This window comes from Durio zibethinus, chromosome 23 (assembly GCF_047325235.1).
Source record: "Durio zibethinus cultivar Kanyao isolate XHJ-2024 chromosome 23, ASM4732523v1, whole genome shotgun sequence".
NCBI lineage: Eukaryota > Viridiplantae > Streptophyta > Magnoliopsida > Malvales > Malvaceae > Durio > Durio zibethinus.
In genome coordinates this window covers 12,162,142-12,187,347 of record NC_143184.1, presented here as the reverse complement: position 1 = coordinate 12,187,347, position 25,206 = coordinate 12,162,142, and the positions used below count along the sequence as shown (strand labels likewise).

General features: G+C 30.6%; 1 protein-coding gene and 1 pseudogene across 1 annotated transcript; both read left to right on the top strand.

The window, feature by feature from the left end:
- The first annotated feature begins 4,639 nt into the window (after positions 1-4,639).
- On the top strand, positions 4,640-5,943 carry LOC149512218 (uncharacterized). The gene is made up of 2 exons (XM_089752216.1): positions 4,640-5,039; positions 5,813-5,943. Exons 1-2 carry the CDS (start codon positions 4,640-4,642, stop codon positions 5,941-5,943), a joined length of 531 nt encoding a protein of 176 aa, XP_089608342.1.
- A 2,019-nt stretch (positions 5,944-7,962) lies between these two features.
- LOC149512217 (zinc finger BED domain-containing protein RICESLEEPER 2-like) lies at positions 7,963-18,520 on the top strand (annotated as a pseudogene).
- The last annotated feature ends 6,686 nt before the right edge of the window (positions 18,521-25,206 follow it).

Below are 25,206 nucleotides of genomic sequence, written 5' to 3'. Positions count from 1 at the left end.
TGTTTGTTAGTGAAAGTTGTGAAACCTTTCCACAAGAACAATCTATGTGTTCTTTTATATTGGTTGTTTGCCTCTACTTACTTGATTGAATATTTGGTATATCAAGAAGAAACTTTTGGTGAGCAAGTTAATTGGCTTATAAATATAGAGAAATCTCTATGAGTTATGAAAGAAAGAAATAAGTAGAATTATAGGATTTACAAGGTTGAATTTTTAAACATCTCATGCGGTTAAAGTCAATGAGCATGCTCGTGGATGTGAATGTTTCATTTTTTTTATGTAAAAAAAGGTAAAAGTTTTTATAATTCTTCTCAAATTATCTCAAAAACATAATGATTTGGTGTATTTAAATTTTTATTTTTGAAATGCTCTAAAAAAATTCATGTTTCCTCGAACTAGTTTTAATAACAAATCTTTGCTTGAGCCATCATATCTCATTTTATCCATTAAAGCAATTGCCAAAGCTTCATCCATTTCTCTGGGCTATCAGCTATTTGTTGGGATAAGTTTATATATGAGTAAAAAACCCTACATTAGTAACAAATTTGAGTGAGAACTCTTATATATACATAAAGGATCCAAGAATCTAATAACTTAAACTTTTGAGTTCAAGTGATGTCTAATATGTATGTATAAATTCTCTGGTGTGTTCTTGTGGATTCTAAATATGGTGTATCTTTCCAATAATTAGTATTAGAGCTGAAGGTTTGACTTATAAGCAGTGAATATGATAACATGTGAAAGTAAAACACCACTTAAGAAGACAATGTACTAAAGCAACTTGTGATGGAATGCAAGGTTAAGGCTGTGATTGATTGCAAAGATCAAGAGGTACTAAGATAACTTAGATAGCAAGGTTGTGTGTTGTGAAGCTCAAATGAGATATTGATAGGGACATTGCACGAGGAGCTAAGATGAGAGTTGAACAAGAAAGATTGTTAAAATAGGTTTACATATGAGTAAAAAATTATACATCATTAAAAAATGTGAGGGAAAAGTCTTATACATATGAAAGATCCAAAAATCTAAGAGCTTAAATTTTTAAACTCAAGTAATGTCTAACATATATGTATAAACTTTCTAATATACTTTCATAAACTCCAAATATAGCGTACCTTCCCACGCTATTACCTCCCCGAGCTTTCAAAGCCCTGAAAAAAGCACGCCGTCTATCATAATCAATTGCTTCAAGACGCGAAACAAACAAACCAGATTAGGTGGATAGGCCTGCGGATGAAAGCATGATCCTGCTTTGAATGCGGATTAAAGATGTGAAATTTTCAACGAGGACGAGTAATGATCAGCCGCCATTGAATTAGGCGCGAGAAGCAATATTTTCAGCAATATAATATAGATGTTAGTGAATCTATAGGATTTGTTGCAAAATACTTTCATGAATACAAGACCATGTTTGGGACTAGGGTGGAACTGTTTTTTTATTATTATTATTATTATTAAGCGCACATTTATTCACAATCACAAAAGCATAACTCTAGCCACTTGCTTTTGTAATTGCTTTCGATAGTAAATTTTTTATTAATGTCATATTAGCCCTTAATTGATATTTAATTTTACATTCTGTTTCTGTGATATATTAAAAAAATGAAATAAAATTAATTAAAAAATAAATAAAATATGAAAATTTCTTAACCTTGCCTCTTGTGATAGTATATCAAATAATTTATCTTCATTTTCTTTTATGAATATTCTTTCCCTATGAGAAGGAAAACTTATTTGTGAGTTTATATATTTTTTTAAATTTAGTTTGAAAACTCATAATCCTTTTTATACATCCATATAAAATCAATTCTTTGCTTGAAAATGAGTGAAAATACTTTTTCATGTGTTTATTTTTATAGAATGAAAGAAGTGATATGTATTTTATTGTTGTTTTTAGGGATGGGATACCTTGTTCATTTTATTGTTGGTCCATTTCCGTGGTTCTATGTTGAGTTTTCCCTTGTTGGAAACTCGTGTTCTTTAACTCTTAACAATATTTTTCATTTTGCCTTTAAAAAAAATGTTCTCAAATCTAACATTGAGGGGAAAACACTAAAATAAAGGCATTTAAATATACATAGTGATTATTCTAAATTGATATCCTAATTTTTTTGGTCTTAAGCCACATATTTGAGCGTTTACCAATATTTTGATAATCGGCAATTTCATTGAAATGGGCATTTTCATTGAAATGGTTGTTGAACCGGCGGACAACTGTTCGATTTAATCTACACAAATTGATCCGCTTTTGAATCTTTGGATTAAGTCGAGTCGCGAGCTCGCTCTATTTTAATGAACTTCAATCAAGCCGGGTCATTATCAAGTCGATAAACTAAGCCGTTTTCAAACCATTTGATTAAGTCGACCCAAACCGGTGACTGTGCTAATTGAGCGGTTGATTAAGGCTAATTTTCGTAACCTTTTAATTTCCTTTTTATTTTAATTTTTTTGTTAAATTTTTACATTTCTATTATCTTTATTGAATTTTGATTTTAGGATTAAAAATGTTTTCTTTAAAATTTTGTTTTGATTTGAAAACAATTAAAATTTGAATTACATCCGAATACTAAAAAAATAAATTTTTAAAAAAATTAAAAAAAAGTTGAAATATTAATTTTTTCTTAAAATCAAATTTTTAATGATTAGAAAGAAATTAAAATATTAGTTTTTCTTAAAATTTTGAAATTTTCAATGAAATTACTAAAAAGTTGCAATTGGAATTTTTATGTAAATTTCTAGCCTTTTAGATGAAGGAATATTTTTGAATTTCTACCAAAATATTATAGTAATTTAATAAGACTTTCCAACATCATTGATTCCAATTACAAAACTTGAAGTTTTGTAAAAACTTTTGAATCCGAACATGAAACTTATTTAGAGAGTGATAGTAGTCTCCATAAATATTATTGAAGTGAGAAAATTTTTTTAAATTTGATATCAAACTATTTAAGTAATTTTAATATTCAATTTATTCAGTAAAATTAAAAGTATGTTGTAATAAATATATTTTAAGATTTAAATAATATGAAATCAATTGATATCATTCTTTAAATTGATATTGTGAAGGTATTATAACCTTCGTAATAATACTTCTTAACTTAATTTTGATTTTTTAGATTAAAATATATATTTTAAGAAACATGAGTTAAGTTTAAATTTTTTTTTAAAAAATAAAACAAATTCAATTAAGTAATAAATCACATCTAAATAAAAGAAAAATTGATGATGATTTCTTATATTATGTCTACATAATTAGACATTACCAAATACATATAAATAGCCAAAAAAAAAAAATCACATTTGAGGATTAGTTTGTGAACCTGCCTAATCACAAAGGCGTGAATTCATGATTTAGGTTTTGACTTTTGCTTTACGATTTTTATATGGATAGAGAAAAACAATGAATCAGCCCTCTTTTAGTCTTAAGTCAAAATTAAAATTCTGTGGTCAAGATGAAAAGAGCCAAGTACTTTTAACAGTTAAACAAATGCCTTATAAGAATTAATTGTTAAATTAGAAGTTTTGTTTTTCTACTATTTTTATTTTTCTTTTCTCACATAATTAAAGAGTCATATTTATGTAATGGATTTTTAATTACATAACACAAAAAACTTTCTTTCATCCCACAAAATTTTTACTTTGCCTTGATTTTGAATTAATTAAGATTGATAAATTGAATATTTTCAATTTTAAGTTCTAAACATGAATAAATTGTTTCTTATACTAATTACCATTTTAGAGATTAAAAATTACACAAGATATTAATCTTAAGCATCTATATGTGCCATTTTAAACTTAAGTCCAGTGCTGAAAGTTCAAGTCTACTCTTTTCCTTTTAACATGCATTATGTCTTAAATTACATATATCACTTGAATTCATAATTTTTGTAATTAAGGGTTAAAGGCAAAACATGTAAGTTTCCACGTAAAAAAATGACATTATTGAAAATAAGTGCATATTACTCTTACAATTTAAATTTTAAGGAGACGATGGTTATTTTCCTCCGTCATTATCACTTCATTTCTGAAATAATCAACGAAATGAATGATATTTAATAAATTTAAAATTAAATTTTAGTGTTTATAATTTTTTTTTATTTTCAAATTATGATTTTTTTTTTTTTTTGTAAAAGAAATTCAAGTGATATACTTTATTAATAAATAGAGAAAAAAAAGTTAAATAATAAAAAAAAAAAGCTCTACACTCACCCAAAATTTCGACATTAATGGGGTATATGGTCTTTTCATTTGAAAGCATATTTCAAGTACGTTGTGTGGACTTCTTTGTTGCAGATTCTTCGAATGTTAACCACTAAACTATCACACACACTGTTTCATTCTTGTCTTGTTTCAGACAACTTGCTTTAAATTTTCTTTTTTTTCAAAGTTTGTTTGTCTAAAAAAGGAAAAATATTTAACTTTTTTTAAAGGTGCAATTTCGTCTCCAATGACTTAAAAACACGGTCGGTCTTCATGAATTAACACGGTTTCAGACATTCCCTTGGCTTCAAAGACTCTATATATTAGCTTCTGTCATAAACCTTTCTTTGCATATTATCATTATCTTCAATATTTGAGGAATTGATTTTTTTTTTTTTTTTTTGCTTGAGCTCCTCACTCTCTTAACTAGTAATTAATCATGGAAAAAACTGCCAAATTTTCATCTCTTACGTTTAATCCTAATCAAATTCACCGTGGCTTGACAAGTCGGAGAAAGCTCTGTAGCAAAATCATGGCTTCAACCAGAGGTAGGAATTATGGAGGAGATGATTACCAAGGTAAGCTTGTAGATGAGAGCATGATTGTGCTACGGATGCGCATTAAAGAGATGAAGGTATTAGAGAAGAAGAACGATGAGCTGCCTTCGAATTGGATGGAGTGGGAGAAGCAATATTTTTTGCACTACAGTGAAGATATTTTTACTGCAATTGGATTGCTGCAAAATTACTTGATAAGTATTAGACCAAGTTTGGCCCTTGGGATGATCGCACTACTTACCTTTAGTGTGCCTATATCAACTGCAATTTTTTTGTTTCGAGGTTTAGAAATAGCCGAGGGAATATTTTCTAGACTCTAATTTCAGTAATCTGTTGTTAGGGCTTAGCATATACATGTTTTAGAGCACACACACCATAAAAAAAAAAAAAACCAATGTTCTTAGGCCTGTTCCGTCTTCATTCAAAACAATAGGGTTCAATGCTTTGGTATATTTAATGTCCAATCTCCTCTTGCTTCTGCTTTCTGCCAAAGATGTTTGTCATATGTGGCAAAACATTTTTTTATGCAAATTGATTCTTTTGATGTAATTTTCTTTTATCTCATAATCTTACATAATATTATATTATAAATATATAGAAAGTTGATGAGGTGTGCTTAGTAAGACATTTAGGTGAATAAATTTTTTAAATGATACATAAGATAATAATAATTATAATTAAATATCATTATCTTTTAATCTTTTTAAATATATAATTTTTTAAAAAATATATAATTATCTTTTTATATATATTTTTTAATATATAATTTAAATATATTGTTACCAACAAAATTTGTAAATAATAATTAAATATTGTTATCAACAAAATCTAATTTAAATAAATTATCTTTTTAAATTTTAAATGAATTTCTTAATAATCTAGACAATATTTTTAAAATTTAAAAATTTTAAATGTAATAATATATGATATTTTAAAATAGATTTCCTAATAATCTAAATATATATCCTTTTAAATCTAAAAATCCCAAATATAATAATATATATTTAGATTATTTATATTGTTATAGGCTATTGTTGTTGATTCTGTGGTCTTAGCTTATGTGGTGGTTGAGGTAACTAGTGGTGGAATTGTTTTTGTTGAGAGTAGGTTTTGGAAGTTGGGTTTCTATTACAGGAATGGTGATGATATTGGTGTTGGCAATGGCGAAAATATTGGTCTATGGTGAAAAACGGTTGATGAGGAAGTTAGAAACAGTAGAATTGAAAGTGGCAGTGATGAACTTGAGGTTGTTGTGTTGGTGCGAAGGTTGAATTTGCAATGGTCTTCCTCTTTGATTTCTTTATGTTTCTCTGCAATTTTTGTCCCCCAATTCCCATTCTGAGCAACAGTTTATATAACAATAATGATGATAGGATTTCAATTTCGAAAACCAAGTATCATATCCTTCAATTTGAATTTTAAGCTTAAAAAGGCATTGAAATTTCAAAATTTTAATCTAAACTCTAAATTTCAAACACAAAACCTTATCACTTGATTTATTTTTTTCTTTTCTTTTTACTTTTTTTTTTTCATTTCTAGAATAAAAACAAATTAAAAAAATGGGCTTGCTTTGGGCCCAAAATATAACCTGAGCCTAAAACTCATATGATAAATCTAAAATTAAATGGGTTAGGTCTAAAGCCCAATTCAAAACAACTTGAGATTCGATAATAACTCAAGATGAAATAAGACATCTACACAAGTACATAAGGCCCGACCAAAAATCAAGTCAGACCTTGGTTTCATCATATAAGGCCCAAGCCTGGCTCAGCCCGACCCAACAATTGAATAAGTCTAATTATTGTTTTTTATAATGGGACAAATCCCATTTATTTTATTTTTTATAATAGATGAAGTCCAAGTGCTTTATTGGTTATAGTATGACAAAGCCCATTTTCTTTATATAAAACAAGGCCCATTTTTATAATTTACACAAAAGGAGCCTATTTAACAAAAAAGCTAATTTATACAAAAAGACTTATCTTTATCCAGTAGAATGAAGTAGCCATCACCTTCAATTTCCCCTTTCTTTCGTTCTAGGGTTAACCATCACCATTTTCATTACTTTATTTCATTTTTATTTCTCCTTTATTTCACTTTAAAATCAGTTTGTCTTCCATAAGTCTTAGTAATTTCAAACTTTTTTAAGATTGTCTCTTCCAAATTGGTTGTCTTTTCTAGATTGATGCTATTCCTTTTAGGTTGTGTTCTCTAACTTGCAAGCTAATCACTTTAAGGTATTTTTTTTTCACTCTTGTCTTTATAATTTTCATTTTATTTTCTTTTTTCATATTTTTAGACATCAAATTAGGTTCTTAAACTAAAAATATTTTTTTTCCTTTTGAATAATTTAGGGTTCAATTTGTTTCTAAACATTGTACATCGCTTTTTTCCTTCATAAAATTTAGTATTTATTATGTATTTCTTGGTAGCTTGCAAGACTAATTAAACTTATATGACAATGGCAAATCCAAATGCACCTATAAATGTGGAAGATGGCTATAATGAGTATGAAAGTCCCTCTAAGAGCCAAAAAAATTCTTCTTCGAAGTTGAAGGTGTGGGAAGAGATGACTAAACTCAAATGTGAAGACGATCAATTTATGAAGACACAATGTAACCATTGTAAGTCTATTTTATCAACTAAATCTTCTAGTGGAACTTTTCACTTGAAATGCCATTTAAATAGTTACCTTAAGAGACACAATCATGATATTACTCAATACACCATTGCAACTTAAACAACCTTAAGAGGTGGTTCAAGTGTAAGAAATTATAAGTACGACACAAAGGAATGTCGTAGAGCTATATTGACTTTTCTTGTTTGTGGCAAGCATTCTTTTATAACAGTTGATGAATCAAGATTTAGATACATGATGAGTGTTGTAAGTCCTCACTATAAGAACATAAATAAACATACAGCAACTACAGCTGTCTTGAATTATTATGCATAGGAAAGAGAACACATCAAAGTAAAGTTAGCTAATGTGTTTGGTTGAATATGCTTAACCTTTGATAACTAAAAATCTGAGCATACTATTAATGAATACATTTGTATTAGTGCTCATTGGATTTAGATTTAGAGCTTTAACCCCTCATTGTGATGGTTTGCATATAATTGATGAACTTGTTTTATGCTTAGTTAAGTGGAATATAGACAAGAAAAACTCAACAAAACATTGGATAATGCATCTTACAATGATATTATGGTTTCTACTCTTAAAAGTTGATTTTGTGCCAATAAGGCCCTATTATGTGATCATGCTCTCTTTCAAATTAGATGTCATGGGCATATTTTGTATCTCATTGTTCAAGCTAGTTTGAATCTTGTTGATGATATTGTTGGTAAAATTTGTAATGGGATTAAATACATAAAAAAATTTTGGCCCTCATATGAAAAGGTTTTATGATGTTGCTGAAAAAAGTTTTAAAATCAATACAACTAAGAAGTTGCATTATAATGTGTGTGTGACACGTAATTCTACTTATTTGATCTTTGACTCTATTTTTTATTGCAAAGATGTGTTAATTTATTGGAGGCGACAGTGTAGACACCCAATTGGGTCCAGGCCCAGATCAATTGGGCCTGGCCCAAATGGGTAAGGCCCAATTGAATTTTTATCCTGAACTTTTTTTTCCTTTTTTTTCTTTTTTGTATATTTGTATTTATTTATTTTTATTTAGAATATATTTATATGTATATAGTTATATATTATTATTATATTATTATTATTATTATTATTATTATTATTTTAATATATTTTTGGGTTTATCTTATTTTATTTTTTTAAATTATCTGTTAATTTTATCTGATTCTTTTTGATTATCTGATTATTATTTTTTTTTATCCTATCTTTTCTAAATTATCTATTTTTTTATTTATTTGATTTTGGAGGGCTGGGATTGAAAGTTGAAGAATCCCACTGGGAATGGGAATTCAATCAGAAGAGTCCAGACTGGATTCAAAGATTGAATTCCCGTCCAAAGGGGAATTGGGATTGATCAGAAACTCCTGATCAATCCCTATATAAAGGACCCCTGGGTAGACTGAAGAGGGTAGAAAACAGTAAGCAAAGCTACTGATTTGAGAGAAAAGGAGGCGTATAGGAAGCTAGGAAAAGTTTAGGAGTGTTCTGGGAGTGAGAAAAATTTTTTAGAAATTTTTGGCGAAAAATTTTTCTGGAAATTTCTGGGAAATTTCCAGATTCCGACGAAAATTTCGACGAAATTTGAATTTTTCGGCAACAATTCCGACGAACATTGAAGTTTTCGACGACCTGCCCAGTTTTCGACGAAGAATCCCAGAAACCGATGATATTCCGGCCAACTTTCGGCGAAATTTCCATATTTCGGTGACATTTTCCAGAATTCGACACCGTTGTTCTTCAGATTTTAGAGAGAAGGGAGAGGAAAAGGGGAGAAGAGAGAGAGGGGAGGAGCGTTCTATCGAAAAACGAAGGGGATTACCTTTTATACCCTCCCAAAACGACGTCGTTTTGGCTTTAAGTTAATCAGAGGATCCGCGCGTTTTGCCGAAACTCGACCCGACCAGAGCGTCGACCCGATTCTGACCCGCGCGTGCCTGCCCCCTCCGAGCCGAGCCGAGCCGCGCCAAGCTGCCAAGCTGCCAAGCTGCTCCCTCCAAGCCGTTTTCTCTTCCTTGAGCCGAGCCGAGCCGAGCCGCGATCCGAGCAGCTTCAGGTTTTTTTTTTTTTCTTTGAATGTTTTTTATTTGTTTATTTGTTTTTTATTTATTAGATTAGGTTTATTTAATATTCTTTTTATCTTAGTTTTATTTTTATTTTTGTTTTACTTTTCTTTATTTTTTATTATTTATTTATATTTTTTATTATTCTATTTTCTTCAAATAAAAATCAAATTTTCCAAAAAAAAAATATTTTTAGGGAAAAGTTGAAAGTATCAATTTTTCTTAGAAATACATTTTCAAAAAAGAGATTTTTAAGGAAAAGTTGAAAGTACCAATTTTTCTTAAGATCAAAGTTTCAAAAAAAAATATTTTTGAGGAAAAGTTGAAAGCATCAATTTTCCTTAGAAATAAATTTCCAAAAAATATTTTTGGGGAAAAGTTGAAAGTATCAATTTTCCTTAAAAATAAATTTTCAAAAAAAAAGATTTTTGAGGAAAAGTTGAAAGTATCAATTTTCCTTAGAAATAAATTTTCAAAAAAAAAAGATTTTTGAGGAAAAGTTGAAAGTATCAATTTTCCTTGGAAATCAAAGATTCAAAAAAAATATTTTTGAGGAAAAGTTGAAAGTATCAATTTTCCTTAAGAATAAATTTTCAGAAAATATTTTTGAGGAAAAGTTGAAAGTATCAATTTTCCTTAGAAATAAAATTCCAAAAAAATATTTTTGGGGAAAAGTTGAAAGTATCAATTTTCCCTACACAAGAACAATCATTCTTTCCTTCCTTTTTATTTTGACTTTTATTTTGATTTTTCTTTAACTAATCCGACGACGGAGCCTCTGCAAGTGAAACAGTAGTTTTTCTTGCATACTCCTGAGGTGAGGGAATTTTCTCAATTTTCTGCTAAAAGTATTAGAGTCAATTGAGAATAATTTTCAATAATTAATTACTTGGTAAAATTTTAAGGCTTTTGGATAACACAAATTCAAGCTGGTACCATCTTTTGATGGGCGTTGTGAGGGTGCTATATCCTTCCTCACACGTAATCGAACTCCCGAACCCTGTTCTGGTTAGTAGACCTGAACCTATTCTTTTAGGGACCCTTAAACTTAGGTGTTCCCTGAAAGGACAGATTCCTTAGTTGGCCAATCGCACCTAGACAAAAAAGATTGGTGGCGACTCCCCTAACGTCAATGTCTAGCGATAGATCCCCGGATCTAGACGTTATGACAGCTTGGTGACTCCGCTGGGGACTTTGAGAGTCAGGCCAGCAAATAATTTGTGTTATCCAAAAGCCAAATGAAATTGAACCTTGTTGTATATATGTGTTGTTATTCATTCATGTTTTATTTACTTTGTTAATTATGTCATTCATGTGCATGTGCATAACATGAGCTCTACACCCGAGCTCCGTCCCTCTAGGAGGGAGTAAAGTACCTATTGCTTTCGTGAGGTCTAATGCCTCCGTAGTGGCTAGCGAAATACTCCCACTCAAATTGAACCTTTTTCGCTTGTAGCCTGTAATGGGTGAGGATTAGGGTGCCTTACTAGTCTGTAATGGACAGGGATGTAAGAAGCAATTTGAGGACCTCTAGACTCTGACCTTAAAACCGCATGTAGTGAACTTTAAGAGTGCCTACACCTAGGATAGAGCTCTTTCTACCCAATGATAGATATATCTTAAAATTAGGACATAAAAAGGGTGTTTATCTAATCATTTTGATTGCTTAACTTTGTGTATTATTTTTATCATATGTAACATTATGCATCAACATCACTTACGTTTCATCCACGGAACTAACTATGTTGTTTGTCTGATTGTATGCATCTGTATTCTTTTCATGATCATGTTTCAACACAATCATTTGCATTCATTTCATACTAGATTTCATTCAAAAAATGTACATTTCATTTGTGTATCAAAGCATCATATATAAGGCACAGCATAACATTTCTAATCATAAGTATGGTACTCAAGGTCCGAGGATAGCTCCATCTAGAGAAAACCTTGCTCATCCATACAACACAAGATCCAGAGCAAGGCAAATAGAAGAAGAAAGTTCTCATAGATTTGAAAAGCTAGAAAAAGCTCAAGAGAAGATTGAAAGTGAACTAAGCAAGATTCTGGAGGCCCTCAATAATATGAATAAAGGAAAAGGAGTTGAAGGAAGTACAAGCCAGCAAGAAGTGGCTGACCCTTTGTACCCTCCAAGTTTTGGCCCACCTCAAGCTCAGTCTGCCCAAGAGGTCCCACCACAACATTTTGCATATCCAACATATCCTGGAATGCCATCAGCTTTTAACCCAGGGCAGTATAATAGCTATATAAATCCTGTCTTCACTAAAAAGGCAGCAGAACCAATTCCTGATCTAGAAGAGAAAGAGAAGGAAAAGATAAGGGTGGAAGTTGAAGAAAGCTCTAAAATTAGCATGCTAGAGCAAAGGCTACGGGCTGTAGAAAGATTTAGCTGTTATGGGTTAGTTGATGCTGCTGGGCTCTGCCTAGTTCCTGATGTGGTTATCCCCCATAAGTTCAAAGTACTGAAGTTTGAAAAATATGACGGTACAAAATGCCCCAAAACCCACATCACCATGTATTGCAGAAAGATGGCAGCTCATGCACATGATGAAAAACTCTTGATGCATGTCTTCCAGGATAGCCTTACTGGTTCTGCTGCCAGGTGGTATGTTTAGTTGGATAGGACCTACATTCCCTCTTGGAGCGATATGGCTCATGACTTCATCAGTCAATATCGACACATCATCGATTTGGCCCCTGATCGTTTTTCTTTACAAAATCTAGAGAAAAAGTCAAATGAGTCTTTTAAAGAGTATGCCCAGAGGTGGAGGGATATTGCTTCTCAAGTACAACCTCCTTTGACTAAGAAAGAAACTACAGTGTTATTTGTTAGTCTTTAAAGCCTCCCTATTATGAAAAGATGATAGGGAATGCAACTAAGAATTTTGTCGACATGGTGATCTCTGGAGAAATTATTGAAAGTGCCATAAAAAATGGCAAGTTGAAAGAAGGAGAAACCAAGAAGGCATCAGAAAAGAAAGAAACTGAAGCTCAAGCTGTGAGCTTTGATAGACAACAATTCAGGGGTTATCAACCCTATTCATCCCAAGGTTACTCTCCATACTATCCTGCTGTGAATAATGCCTCATCCTACCCATACCAGCTAGCCCCACAACCATCTTATTCATCCACTTACCGCCTCAACATTCAAGCTCCTGTAAGAACCCAAATTCGCCCTATTAACCCAGCAAGTGGCTCATGAGAACAACGGACTACTCGAGAAAAACCTGTATTTGACCCAATTTCTATGACTTATACAGAGTTATATCGAGAACTCTATAATAGCTATTTGATTGCCCCCAGCCATGTGGAACAGCTTAAACCACCCTATCCAAAGTGGTATGATCCTACAGCCCACTGCGACTACCACTATGGAATTACTGGCCATTCTACTGAAAATTGCACTGCTTTAAAGTATAAGGTGCAACGGTTGATCAATGATGGAATGGTAAGTTTTGATCAAGGAAAAGCAACAACATCTAATGTTAGCACTCTGAGTGAAAGTCAAGAACAGAAAGGGTCCGGAGAGTCACAATGAATTGAGGGGCAAGATGTCAATAAAGATTCTTCACCTGATCGCATAGGAGGACAATTTTAAAAATGGAGATAAGGCTGGTTGAAGGTTTCTTCTGTCATTTTAGGATTTCTTTTCAAACAATGTTAGATTTTTTTTTGCAATATGACTTCACTTGTTATCATTTTAATAAAGGCAAGTCAATGCATTTCATTACATTTTTCTCTTTGACTTGACCATTTATTCCATGCCTTGTTACCTTCCATAACTTCACATTCCCATTCTTAAATTTCAGATGATGAATATTTAGACAATGATAACAATAATTCTGAGATTTAATTTTGAGAACTCATTCACAGAGGAGATGATTTGAGCGAAAATAAAGAGGGTAAGCCATTACCAGAGATGAAAGAGATATATTTTGAAGGTGTGCAATCTTTTATACAAGTTCATGAGCTTTGTTCAATAGATGATGTTCAAGAAAGGTATTCACAATTGAGATGAAAAATAGCCATCTTTCTTTTACCATTTGAAAAATCATTTATTGTTACCCCTTTGAGCTTATCATTTTTTTGAAGAACCCCAACCAAGGATCACCCTCTACACTGGAGGGTAAATTTTGAAAAAAAAAAAAAAGAAAAAAACACCACAAAAGGTCTCAAAAATGGAAAGAGAAAGAAAAGCAAAAGAAAAATAAAAACCACACATGACTTGGGGCAAAGTAATGAGAATCTTTTGTGTGAGGAAAGAAAAAGTAGTGAAACGATGTGGGGGCAAAATGCCAATTTGTATCAAATGATACTTTGGTTTTGAACCTTTTTAATACATGTTTTGAGCCTATTATATCCTTTTTTTATGACCCTTCACCTTGGCCTACATTACAACCTTGAAAAGTCCATTTGGATCAAATGTGAATACTCAACTTGAATGATCATAGGTTGAGCAAAGACTTGCTCATGATGAAGCAATGGAATCATGCTACATGAAAGATATCAACAATGGATGAAAAATGAGAAAAGAGAAAAAAGAAAAAAAAATGAAAAAAAAAGGAAAAAAATGAAAAAATGAAAAAATAAAAAAAGAGATTCAAATTGAAAACCTGAAAGGGTGATTTTGGTACCAAAAAAAAAAGATCCAGGTCAAATGGCTCACATGAATGAAAGATCAAAGATATCTGAAGATCTCTCAAAGACTGGGGCAGAGTTCGTCAAGCTCAAGATGACTTTAACAGTAAATGGAATGAGTTTTTGAAAAAGAATCCTAGATTAATGTTGAAAATTGTCTGAATATTCATCATTTGGACATACCATTCACCTCAATGACATCCAATTTATTTCCTTTCCCATTTATTTTCTACCAAAATTGATCTCCATTGATTATCTTTACCATAATTCACCTTCTGTTCTTTTATTGTTTCACCCCTAGAATGAATTGAGAAAATGCTTGATTGCATTATATTTGTCAAGAATTGAAATGATAATGAATGAATGAATATGTGTTTAAAAGAATCTTACATTCATTTGAAAAGAAATCTAAGATGATGAAGAAATGGTAGAAACCTAAAAGAGATGATTTAGAAGGATGTATGATGTGACCAAATAGAGAATATGATGGGGCAAATCTTGAAAAGCGATACAACCAAGTGATGAGTACAAGGATCAATTGGTCGAATGGTGGGAACAATCAGTGGACAGAGTTTGTTTTGGAATGGTTGATGCTGAGACAAGGACCCAGTGATGGTGGATGAAATTTGTTTTGAAATTTGCTAGTGCTGAGAAATTCATTGAATGATGGTCAAGGGATGATCGATTGATGAAGCTTATTCCAAAGTATTGAGAAACTGAACAAGGAAAGAATGTGAGTGGAAAGGAAAATTGAGAGCTACTCCGGTTCGATCTTAGAAGAGCAGTGTAATTGGATCCTTGAGAAATCAAAGGGCTTGACACCCAAGAAAGAAAAAAAAAGCTTGAGAAACTTGAGTACCATACATTGAACAGGAATTAATTGGCCAACATTTGCATAGCATGCATTGAAAATCATGCACATTGCATAGCATACACTACTTTCAGGAAAGTATAGTATATAAATTCAAAAAGCAGGGGTGTTCCAACATCCCATATGGAGAAGACAAATATGAAGATATTTTGCAAGATGGAGAAGAAACTTGTCAGGTAAGTTCCTAATCCTTGAAATAGGATGTCTTTTGGTATCAAGATTGATTTATAAGACCTTTGGGCATGATCTCCTGAAATTCCCTCAAACACAACTTTCAACTGCTTCGGACATGATTGTCTAGGAGCAATTTACTTTTCCAAGTTCGTTGCCTCTGTTTAGAGGAGCAATTTACTTTCCAAAGTCGTGGTGCCTCTGTTTAGAGGAGCAATTTAATTTTCCAAAGTCGTGGTACCTTTGTTTAGAGGAGCAATTTACTTTTCAAAATCGTGGTGCCTCTGTTTAGAGGAGCAATTTACTTTTTCAAAAGTCGTGGTGCCTCTGTTTAGAGGAGCAATTTATGTTTCTCAAAGTCGTTGAGCCTCTATTTAGAGGAGCTTTGATAAAAAAAAAAAAAAAAAACACAAAAAAAAAACACAAAAAAAATATATATATACAAAAAACAAAAAATGACAATGTTGAGTTGAGTCTGGATTGGGTGTATACGTCTTTGCGCAATTTCTGTTTCACAGAAAATGTGCAAAGAGGGCCAGCTGTAGACACCCAATTGGGTCCAGGCCCAGATCAATTGGGCCTGGCCCAAATGGGTTCAGGCCCAATTGAATTTTTATCCTATATTTTTTATCCTTTTTTTCTTTTATTTCTTTTTTGTATATTTGTATTTATTTATTTTTATTTAGAATATATTTATATGTATATAGTTATATATTATTATATTATTATTATTATTATTTTAATATATTTTTGGGTTTATCTTATTTTATTTTTTTAAATTATCTGTTAATTTTATCTGATTCTTTTTGATTATCTGATTATTATTTTTTTTTTATCCTATCTTTTCTAAATTATCTATTTTTTTATTTATTTGATTTTGGAGGGTTGGGATTGAAAGTTGAAGAATCCCACTGGGAATGGGAATTCAATCAGAAGAGTCCAGACTGGATTCAAAGATTGAATTCCCGTCCAAAGGGGAATTGGGATTGATCAGAAACTCCTGATCAATCCCTATATAAAGGACCCCTGGGGTAGACTGAAGAGGGGAGAAAACAGTAAGCAAAGCTACTGATTTGAGAGAAAAGGAGGCGTATAGGAAGCTAGGAAAAGTTTAGAAGTGTTCTGGGAGTGAGAAAAAATTTTTAGAAATTTTTGGCGAAAAATTTTTCTGGAAATTTCTGGGAAATTTCCAGATTTCGAAGAAAATTCCTGCAAAATTTGAATTTTCTGGCAACAATTTCGACGAACATTGAAGTTTCCGGCGACTTGCCCAGTTTCCGACGAAGAATCCCAAAAATCGATGATATTCCGGCCAACTTCCGGCGAAATTTCCAGATTTCGGCGATATTTTCCAGAATCTGGCACCGTTGTTCTTCAGATTTTAGAGAGAAAGGAGAGGAAAAGGGGAGAAGAGAGAGAGAGGGGAGGAGCGTTCTGTCGAAAAACGAAGGGGATTGCCTTTTATACCCTCCCAAAATGACGTCGTTTTGGCTTTAAGTTAATCAGAGGATCCGCGCGTTTTGCCAAAACCTGACCCGATTCTGACCCACGCGTGCCTGCCCCACGCGTGCCTGCCCCCTCCGAGCCGAGCCGAGCCGCGCCAAGCTGCCAAGCCGCTCCCTCCGAGCCGTTTTCTCTTCCTTGAACAGAGCCGAGCCGAGCCGCTCCAGGTTTTTTTTTTTTTTTCTTTGAATGTTTTTTATTTGTTTATTTGTTTTTCATTTATTAGACTAGGTTTATTTAATATTCTTTTTATCTTAGTTTTATTTTTATTTTTGTTTTACTTTTCTTTATTTTTTATTATTTATTTATATTTTTTATTATTCTATTTTCTTCAAATAAAAATCAAATTTTCCAAAAAAAAAATATTTTTAGGGAAAAGTTGAAAGTATCAATTTTTCTTAGAAATACATTTTCAAAAAAGAGATTTTTGAGGAAAAGTTGAAAGTACCAATTTTCCTTAAGATCAAAGTTTCAAAAAAAAATATTTTTGAGGAAAAGTTGAAAGTATCAATTTTCCTTAGAAATAAATTTCCAAAAAATATTTTTGGGGAAAAGTTGAAAGTATCAATTTTCCTTGGAAATCAAAGTTTCAAAAAAAATATTTTTGAGGAAAAGTTAAAAGTATCAATTTTCCTTAGAAATAAATTTTCAAAAAAAAAAAGATTTTTGAGGAAAAGTTGAAAGTATCAATTTTCCTTGGAAATCAAAGTTTCAAAAAAAATATTTTTGAGGAAAAGTTGAAAGTATCAATTTTCCTTAAGAATAAATTTTCAAAAAATATTTTTGAGAAAAATTTGAAAGTATCAATTTTCCTTAGAAATAAAATTCCAAAAAAATATTTTTGGGGAAAAGTTGAAAGTATCAATTTTCCCTACACAAGAACAATCATTCTTTCCTTCCTTTTTATTTTGACTTTTATTTTGATTTTTCTTTAACTAATCCGACGACGGAGCCTCTGCAAGTGAAACAGTAGTTTTTCTTGCATACTCCTGAGGTGAGGGAATTTTCTCAATTTTCTGCTAAAAGTATTAGAGTCAATTGAGAATAATTTTCAATAATTAATTACTTGATAAAATTTTAAGGCTTTCGGATAACACAAATTCAAGCTGGTACCATCTTTTGATGGGCATTGTGATGGTGCTATAACCTTCCTCACACGTAGTCGAACTCCCAAACCCTGTTCTGGTTAGTAGACCTGAACCTATTCTTTTAGGGACCCTTAAACTTAGGTGTTCCCTAAAAGGACAGATTCCTTAGGTGGCCAATCGCACCTAGACAAAAAAGATCGGTGGCGACTCTCCTAAAGTCAATGTCTAGCGATAGATCCCCGAATCTAGACGTTATGACAGACAGGATAAAGATTTTCAACTCTTTGCACTTTTTGATGAGCAGTTGGGTAACATTTGCATTATTTGCAAATTTTTTAAATTTTTCTATGATGTGACAAGTGTGTTTTGTAGTTCTAAATGCCCCCACTACAAACATTTATTATAGAGTGGTTTGAAAGGTCCACAATTACTTGGTGGATACTATTAAAAGTCCACATATATTCTTAACTCCAATGGTTAAGGAGATGCAAGAGAAATTCAACAAATATTGGGCTGAGTATAGTTTGGTGTTGTCATGTGCTACCATTTTAAATCTTTGTTACAAGTTGAACTACGTAGAATATTGTTATACTAAGTTTTATGGTAGTCATGCTTTAGAGTTTGTTCAAACAGTTTTTGGTACTTTTAGAATCTTATTTGATAAGTATATGAAGCATTCCAAACCTAATGCTTCATCTAGTGTGATAGGGGTTGATTTTGTTAATTCTAGGTTGTATGATTCTAATGTAAGGCTGATATGGGTTTAGGTTCTAATGAGAGTGATAATTAAAAATTATTTTGAAGTTAATCTAAAGCTAAAAATAAAAAGTCGCAATTGGCTTTTTACTTGGAAAAAAATGATTAAGTTGAATAATGATATTGATATCTTGGATTATTAGAGTAGAAGCTCAATTTGATACTCTGAGCTTTCATTATTTGCTCGTGATCTTTTGGCAATTTCAATATCTATTATGGCTTCTGAGTCAGCTTTTAGCATTGGAAAGAAAGTTCTTACTTCTTTAAGGAGTTCACTCAAACCAAAAATTGTTCAAGCTGTTGTTTATTTTAATGATTGCATATGTGTTAAAGGTTTTTCAACAAGTAATGCTTTTCTTATTGTTATTATATTAATTTTATTTTTTATTATAACATCTATACTTGTTTCTCGAAGTTCTTAATTTTTTACTCTACTTTTTACATTATGACCATATAATAAAACATCTAGCTCTAGTGATGATGAGAATGATGATGATGATACTTTTACCATGGCCTTTTAGGTTAGCTTCTTAATTAAAATATCACAATTCTCCTTTATAATTTAGTTAATTTGATATTTCATTAAACTATAGTGTTTTATTTTGTAACTTACAGATTTTAAGAAAAGTTTTGAAAATCAGTCAACAAGTAAGGAAGCTATTCGAAAAGACGCTAATGCATTTTTTTTCTAATTACTTGAGCTTTTTTTTAATTTAATTTGAACTTGCATTATTTTTTAGACTTTGATTTAGATTTTCATGATCTACAAGTTAAGAAATATCTAAACTTATTATGTTATACAATATACTTATTAATCATTATGTGGTTTTTAGATTTTATTTTAAACTTTGAAAAGTAAATGTGTTGTAATGTGTAATTTTTTGTGATGCCTTTTTAGTTTGAAAAAAAAAATGCAATGTTTTGGACAGGTTTTAGTTCTCTTATTCTAGGTAAAAACAAGTTTGGACCGAAAATGAGATCCAAAGAGTCTAGTCAAGCCAAGTCTAGGCTTGTTTATAACATTTTCATATCTTGCTTAGGCTCGACCTGAACTTGGCTATCATAACATATAGATCCGAAAATCTATAGCTAGACTTAACAAATAAAGTCGCCACCAATATTTTTTTAACTAGGTATGATTGGTCACCTAATGAATATATCCTTTTAAGAAACTCCTAAACTTGACTAAAGATCCCTAAAAAAATAGGTTCGATTCTACTAACCAAAATAAGGTTTAAGAGTTTGATTACATATAGAGAAGGTTACAGCACCCCCACATGCCCATCCAAAAGATGGTATTATTTATTTTAAATTTATCCTAAGTTCTTGATGCTAATGGTTTTAAATTCAATGTTGAATATTGAAAATAACTTTTAAGATTCTTTATCAATCTAACAGAGCTCTTAAAAATATTTTTTTACCTCAAGAGTATTCAAGAATCCTATTTATTTTCTTGAAAAGCCTCTGTCATTGGAAAAAGATTTAATTATTTTTATATTTTGGTTTTTTTATTGAAAATATATCTAATTATTCCACCATTTTGGCCAAATTAGAAATATCTTCCTTTTTTAAATTTCTAAGTTCTCCATCATTTGGATCAATTTAGAAATTACTTTTTCTCTATTTTTGGAAAGAAAATAATATGACAATTATTTTTTTTATTGAAATTTCATTTAAATTCTTCCACTACTTGGGACAAAGTTAAAGAAATTTCTCACCTAGAAATTTCTTAAGAAATTTACCATTTGAAATTTCTAAGATTCTCATCCTTGAATAATAGTCAAATATTTTCAACCAAAAATTTTTATTTTTTTATTTTGGAAAAAGACTACCATTATTGAAATTTTATCTAAATTATTCCACCATTTGGGACAAATTTAGATAAAAATTTTCACCTAAGAATTTTATAGAAATTTACCATTTGAAATTTCTATAAATTTCATCATTGGATAATTAATATTTATTCTCAAAAAATATTTTATATTTTATATTTTACTTTTCCTAAAATTAATCATGCAAAAAAAAAACTTATAAAATAAATATAATAAATAAATAAAATAAAATAAAAAAGTACCAAAATGGCTCAAATTGGCAGTTGGAACTCGACTCGGTTGTAGACATAAAATTCGACTTCAGGGACACGGTTTAACAACTTAGTGTGACTCGGCTCAACTGAAAGGTTTGGTTGGTATGCGGGTCAAGTGGGTCAATGCTACAATTCAGGTCACCTCAATAGAAATGTGAGGATCCTGAGGTTGTTTAATACCAAAATGATGTCGTTTTGGTCAGGTATAAAAATCGAAATCTAGTCTTTTTTTCTCAGATTTCTCCTTCCTCATTCTCTCTCCTCCTTTTTTTTCTCTCTTTCTCTCTTTAGAGTGGATAAATTTTAATTAAATCCTTCATCAAATTCTGAAATCTCACCTGAATCTAGGTTCGTTGGCTGAAAGTTCACCAAAAAATTCAAACGATGTTGGGATCTGCAATCGAATTTTGGAACACTTGTCGAAAAATTCAATCGGCACTGAAAAATTCAACTACCATAGAAAAATTCATCAAAAAATTCAACCGGTGTCAAAAAATTCATCAAAAATTGGCAATTTTCCAAAAAAAATTCCAAAAAATTTTTTTAAACCAAAAAATCCCTTCAAATTTTTTGTACTTTCTAGTTGTGCCTCTTTTTGGATTTCTTTCTCTTTATTTTTTTATCTCTACTCTGTCCTATTGTTGTGTATTTCCTCCCTCTATATGATCTATTTTCTCTGTGTGTTCTATGTACTTGTATTTATAAGGTTTTAAGCCTAAAAACTCTAAATAGGAAATGAGTTCTGATTTCCTCTAAATTCAAACTTCAAATCCTGAATTTATCCTAAATTGATAACTCTAGAGAAACAACCCTAAACCAATCCAACCACCTTAAAATTTTCCTAAGTTTTCATGGTTTTTGTTAATTATCAGAAACAAGTAAAACCCCAAATAGATTAAGGTGTTTACAACTACCCCTCTTTGCACTTTTTTGTGAAACAGGAGTTGTGCAGAGACATAGACAATCCAATCAGGAATTAACACATATTTTTTTATTTTTTTGTTTTTTTGTTTTTTTTAAGCATGCTCAGACTTCATAAAAACTCCCCTAAATAGGGCTCAACAACTTTCCATAAAAAAATAAGGCTCTTCTAAACAGAGGCTCAACAACTTTGAAAAATAAGCTTCTCAACAATCTTGTCTAGAGAAGTCATAGATTGTGTCTACAGAAATTTGTAATGGAAACTCAAAGATTCATAATTTGAGTTTGAAATTTGAAGGTTCACAATTCAAAGAATTACAAGAATTTTCAGATTAGCTTCACAAGAATTCACCAAAATTTGATTCTCAAAATTTTAGTTTCACAAGAATATGATTCGTAAAATTTCAAATTTGTAAAATTTTTCAACTTCACAAGAATTCAAATTCGCATTTGTGAAACTCACATCCAAAATTTTAATTTAGGGATTCGCATGCAAATTGCAAGGCTCACATCCAACATTTAAAGATTTGAATTCTAGAGATTCACATTCAAATTCTGGAGATTCACACCTAAAAGATTTTTTTAAAATTTTGAGAGATTCACTTCTCAGATTTCAAAGATTTTGATTTAAAAATTTCTCATTTAAAAACTTTATGATTTCATCAAAAATTGCAAACTCCTCATTCGAATTCAAATATTCACATTCAATAAATCTTAGAGTTTCACATCTAAGTTCAAAAGTTCACATTCAACAATTTTGGAGTTTACATCCAAAAAGTTTAAAGCTTTTCATTCTAATTCGAAGATTCACATCCGATGAATTTTAAGGTCTCACATCTCAAAGATTCTCATTTGAAAACTCAAATATTCTCATTTGAAAAACTCAAAGATTTTCATTTGAAAAATGAAAGTTTCTCATTTGAAAACTCAAAGATTCTCATTTGAAAACTTAAATATTCTTATTTGAAAACTCAAAGATTCTCATTTGTAAAGTCAAAGTTTTATCTTAAGAGACTTTATTAAAAGATTCATAAATTTTTTTAGATGACTTTCAAACTTTTATCAAAGTTAACATTTTATATGTAATGAATGTCATGATCAATGATACAAATGCAACAATCTGGATTCTCACAATAATGTAGATGCCATACTCTAGGTCATAATTTAAATGTTTGCTGGCAGATGCATGTCCAAACAAAGTTTTAAATATTCATCGAATTATGTACATGTATTGTTCAAACGATGATGCAAACATAATGCATGTAATGTAGATAAATGTCATGAAATTCTAATTAATTGTGGTAATATGGTCATCAAGACTCCTCCATCCCATATTTTCCCTTTTCAGCTACTTAGCGCTAGTTATCCCAGAATAAATTTTGTCAATTGATCCACATCATTTGCATCATTTGATTGCAATTCACAAGCTTCTCAACACTAGCAATTTCAACATAAATTTCGTCCATTGATCCATATTATTTCCATCATAACTCACAAGCTTTTTAGAACTAGCCATTTCAGAACAAATTTCATCCACATTATTTTCATCATTTGATCATGACTCCTAGGCTATGTCAACCAGTCCATCACTATATTAATCACTTGGTCATCCCATATGTCTTTTCAAATCATTTTTTCAGGTTTCTGCCATCTCTTTATTTTTTTTTACCCTCATTATCTTAGATTTCTTTTCAAAAGAATGCAAGAATCTTTTATGAATATTATCATTCATTCATCATCATTTCAAATCATGACAAATATAATACAATCACACATTTTTTCGATTTATTTGGGGATAAAAAGTACAAGATAAATTGAAAGAAAAATAATCAATGAGAAATGAGTCTGGTACAAAAATAAATAAACAAAGGAAAAAGTTCAAAGCACTCATTAGGAATGGCTTTGAATGGTACCAATGTCCAAATAATTAATACTTAGACACTTCTTAACATTAATCCATATTTCTTTTTCAAAAACTCATTCCATTGACTTTTCAAAATCATATTGAACTCATTGAACTTTGCCCCAGCTTTGAGGGATCTTCAAATGTCTTTGATCTTTCATCCATGTGAATTGTCTATCCAACTTTTAGTTCAAAGATTTTTCTACCCAAATTGTTCTTTCAGGTTTTCATTTTGAGTCTTCAGTTTCTTTCTTTCTTCATTTTTTCTCTTCATTTTTTTTTCATTTTTTCTCTTCTTTTTTTTTTTCATTTTTTCATTTTTTCAACTTTTTTTTTCATTTTTTTATTTTTTTTCATTTTTTTTATTTTTTTTATTTTTTTCACCCTTTCATTTTTTTATTTTTTTTCTCTTTTTTTTTCATTCATTAGTGATATCTCCCACCCATCAATCTTTAAAACAATGTAGCATGATTTTGTTGTTCCATCATAATAATGCTTTACCCCAACATATGATAATTCAATTTGAGCACTCACATTTGATCTAAATAAACTTTTACAGGTTGTAATGTAGGCTATGGTGAGGGATCATGAAAGAAATGGATAAAATAGGCTCAAAACATATGTTTAAAAGATTCAAAACCAAAGGGTCATTTCTCATCATTTGATACAATTTGCCCCATTCTACATCATTTCACTACTTTTTCCTTTCATCTTATTCCTCACAAAAGGAATCTCATTATTTTACGTTAATTCATTTGTGGCATTCATTTTTTTCTTTTTTTTTGTTTTGTTTTTTTCCTTGCTTTCTATCTTTGAGACTTTTTACGATCTTTTGCCTCTTTTTTTTCAAAAATTTTCTCCCAATATGGAGGATGATCCTTGGTTAGGGTTCTTTTAAAAAAAAATCACAATAAGCTCAAAAAGGTAGCAATGGATGGTTTTTTAAATGGTAAAAGAAATATGACTATTTTTCATCTCAAATGTGAATGCTTTCCTTGAAAATCATCTATTGAACAAAAACAAGCTCATGGTTCTTTATAAAAGACTACATAGCTTTAAGACATATCTATTTCACATCTTCCAACTTGTTTTTTTTTTTTTTTTGTTTAAATAGTCTCCACCAATGTGAATGAGTTTTCAAAATTAAATCCCAAAATTATTGTTATCATTATTTAAACATTCATCATTTGAAATTTGAGAATGGGAATAAAAAGATGTGACAAACAGCAAAACATGGAATAATGGCCTGGATAAAAGAGAAAATGTAATGAAATGCATCAACTTATCTTTTATTAAAATTATAACAAATGAAATCTTATTGCATGAAAGAATTCTTAACGTTATTTTGAAAGAAATCTTAAAATGACAAGCAACTTCCAACCAACCTTAACATCTTTCTTAAAATTATGTCCCTATGCAATTAGGTGAAAGATTTTTATTGACATTTTGCCCTCCTGATTTGTCAAAGCTCATTAATCCTTTCTGGATCAAACTTTGCATTTTGTGCTTAAAAGCAAGACAGGTTTTAATAAAATAACTCACGTTTCCATTATGATAATCGCACGTCGCATTAGCATCATACCACTTTAGATAGGATTGCTTCGATAATTCTAGAATAATTAGAGATACCAAGTTATTCTTGACTAGCTCTGAGAATAACTTAGTGTAAGTCATGGGGATAGGATTAATATATGCCCTTTCTTGGTTATCTCAAGATCTCTTTAAACCACTTGCTTGGTTATTAGGCTTTGAAGCTAATGTAAGTACTTGAAAGATTGATTGGTAGA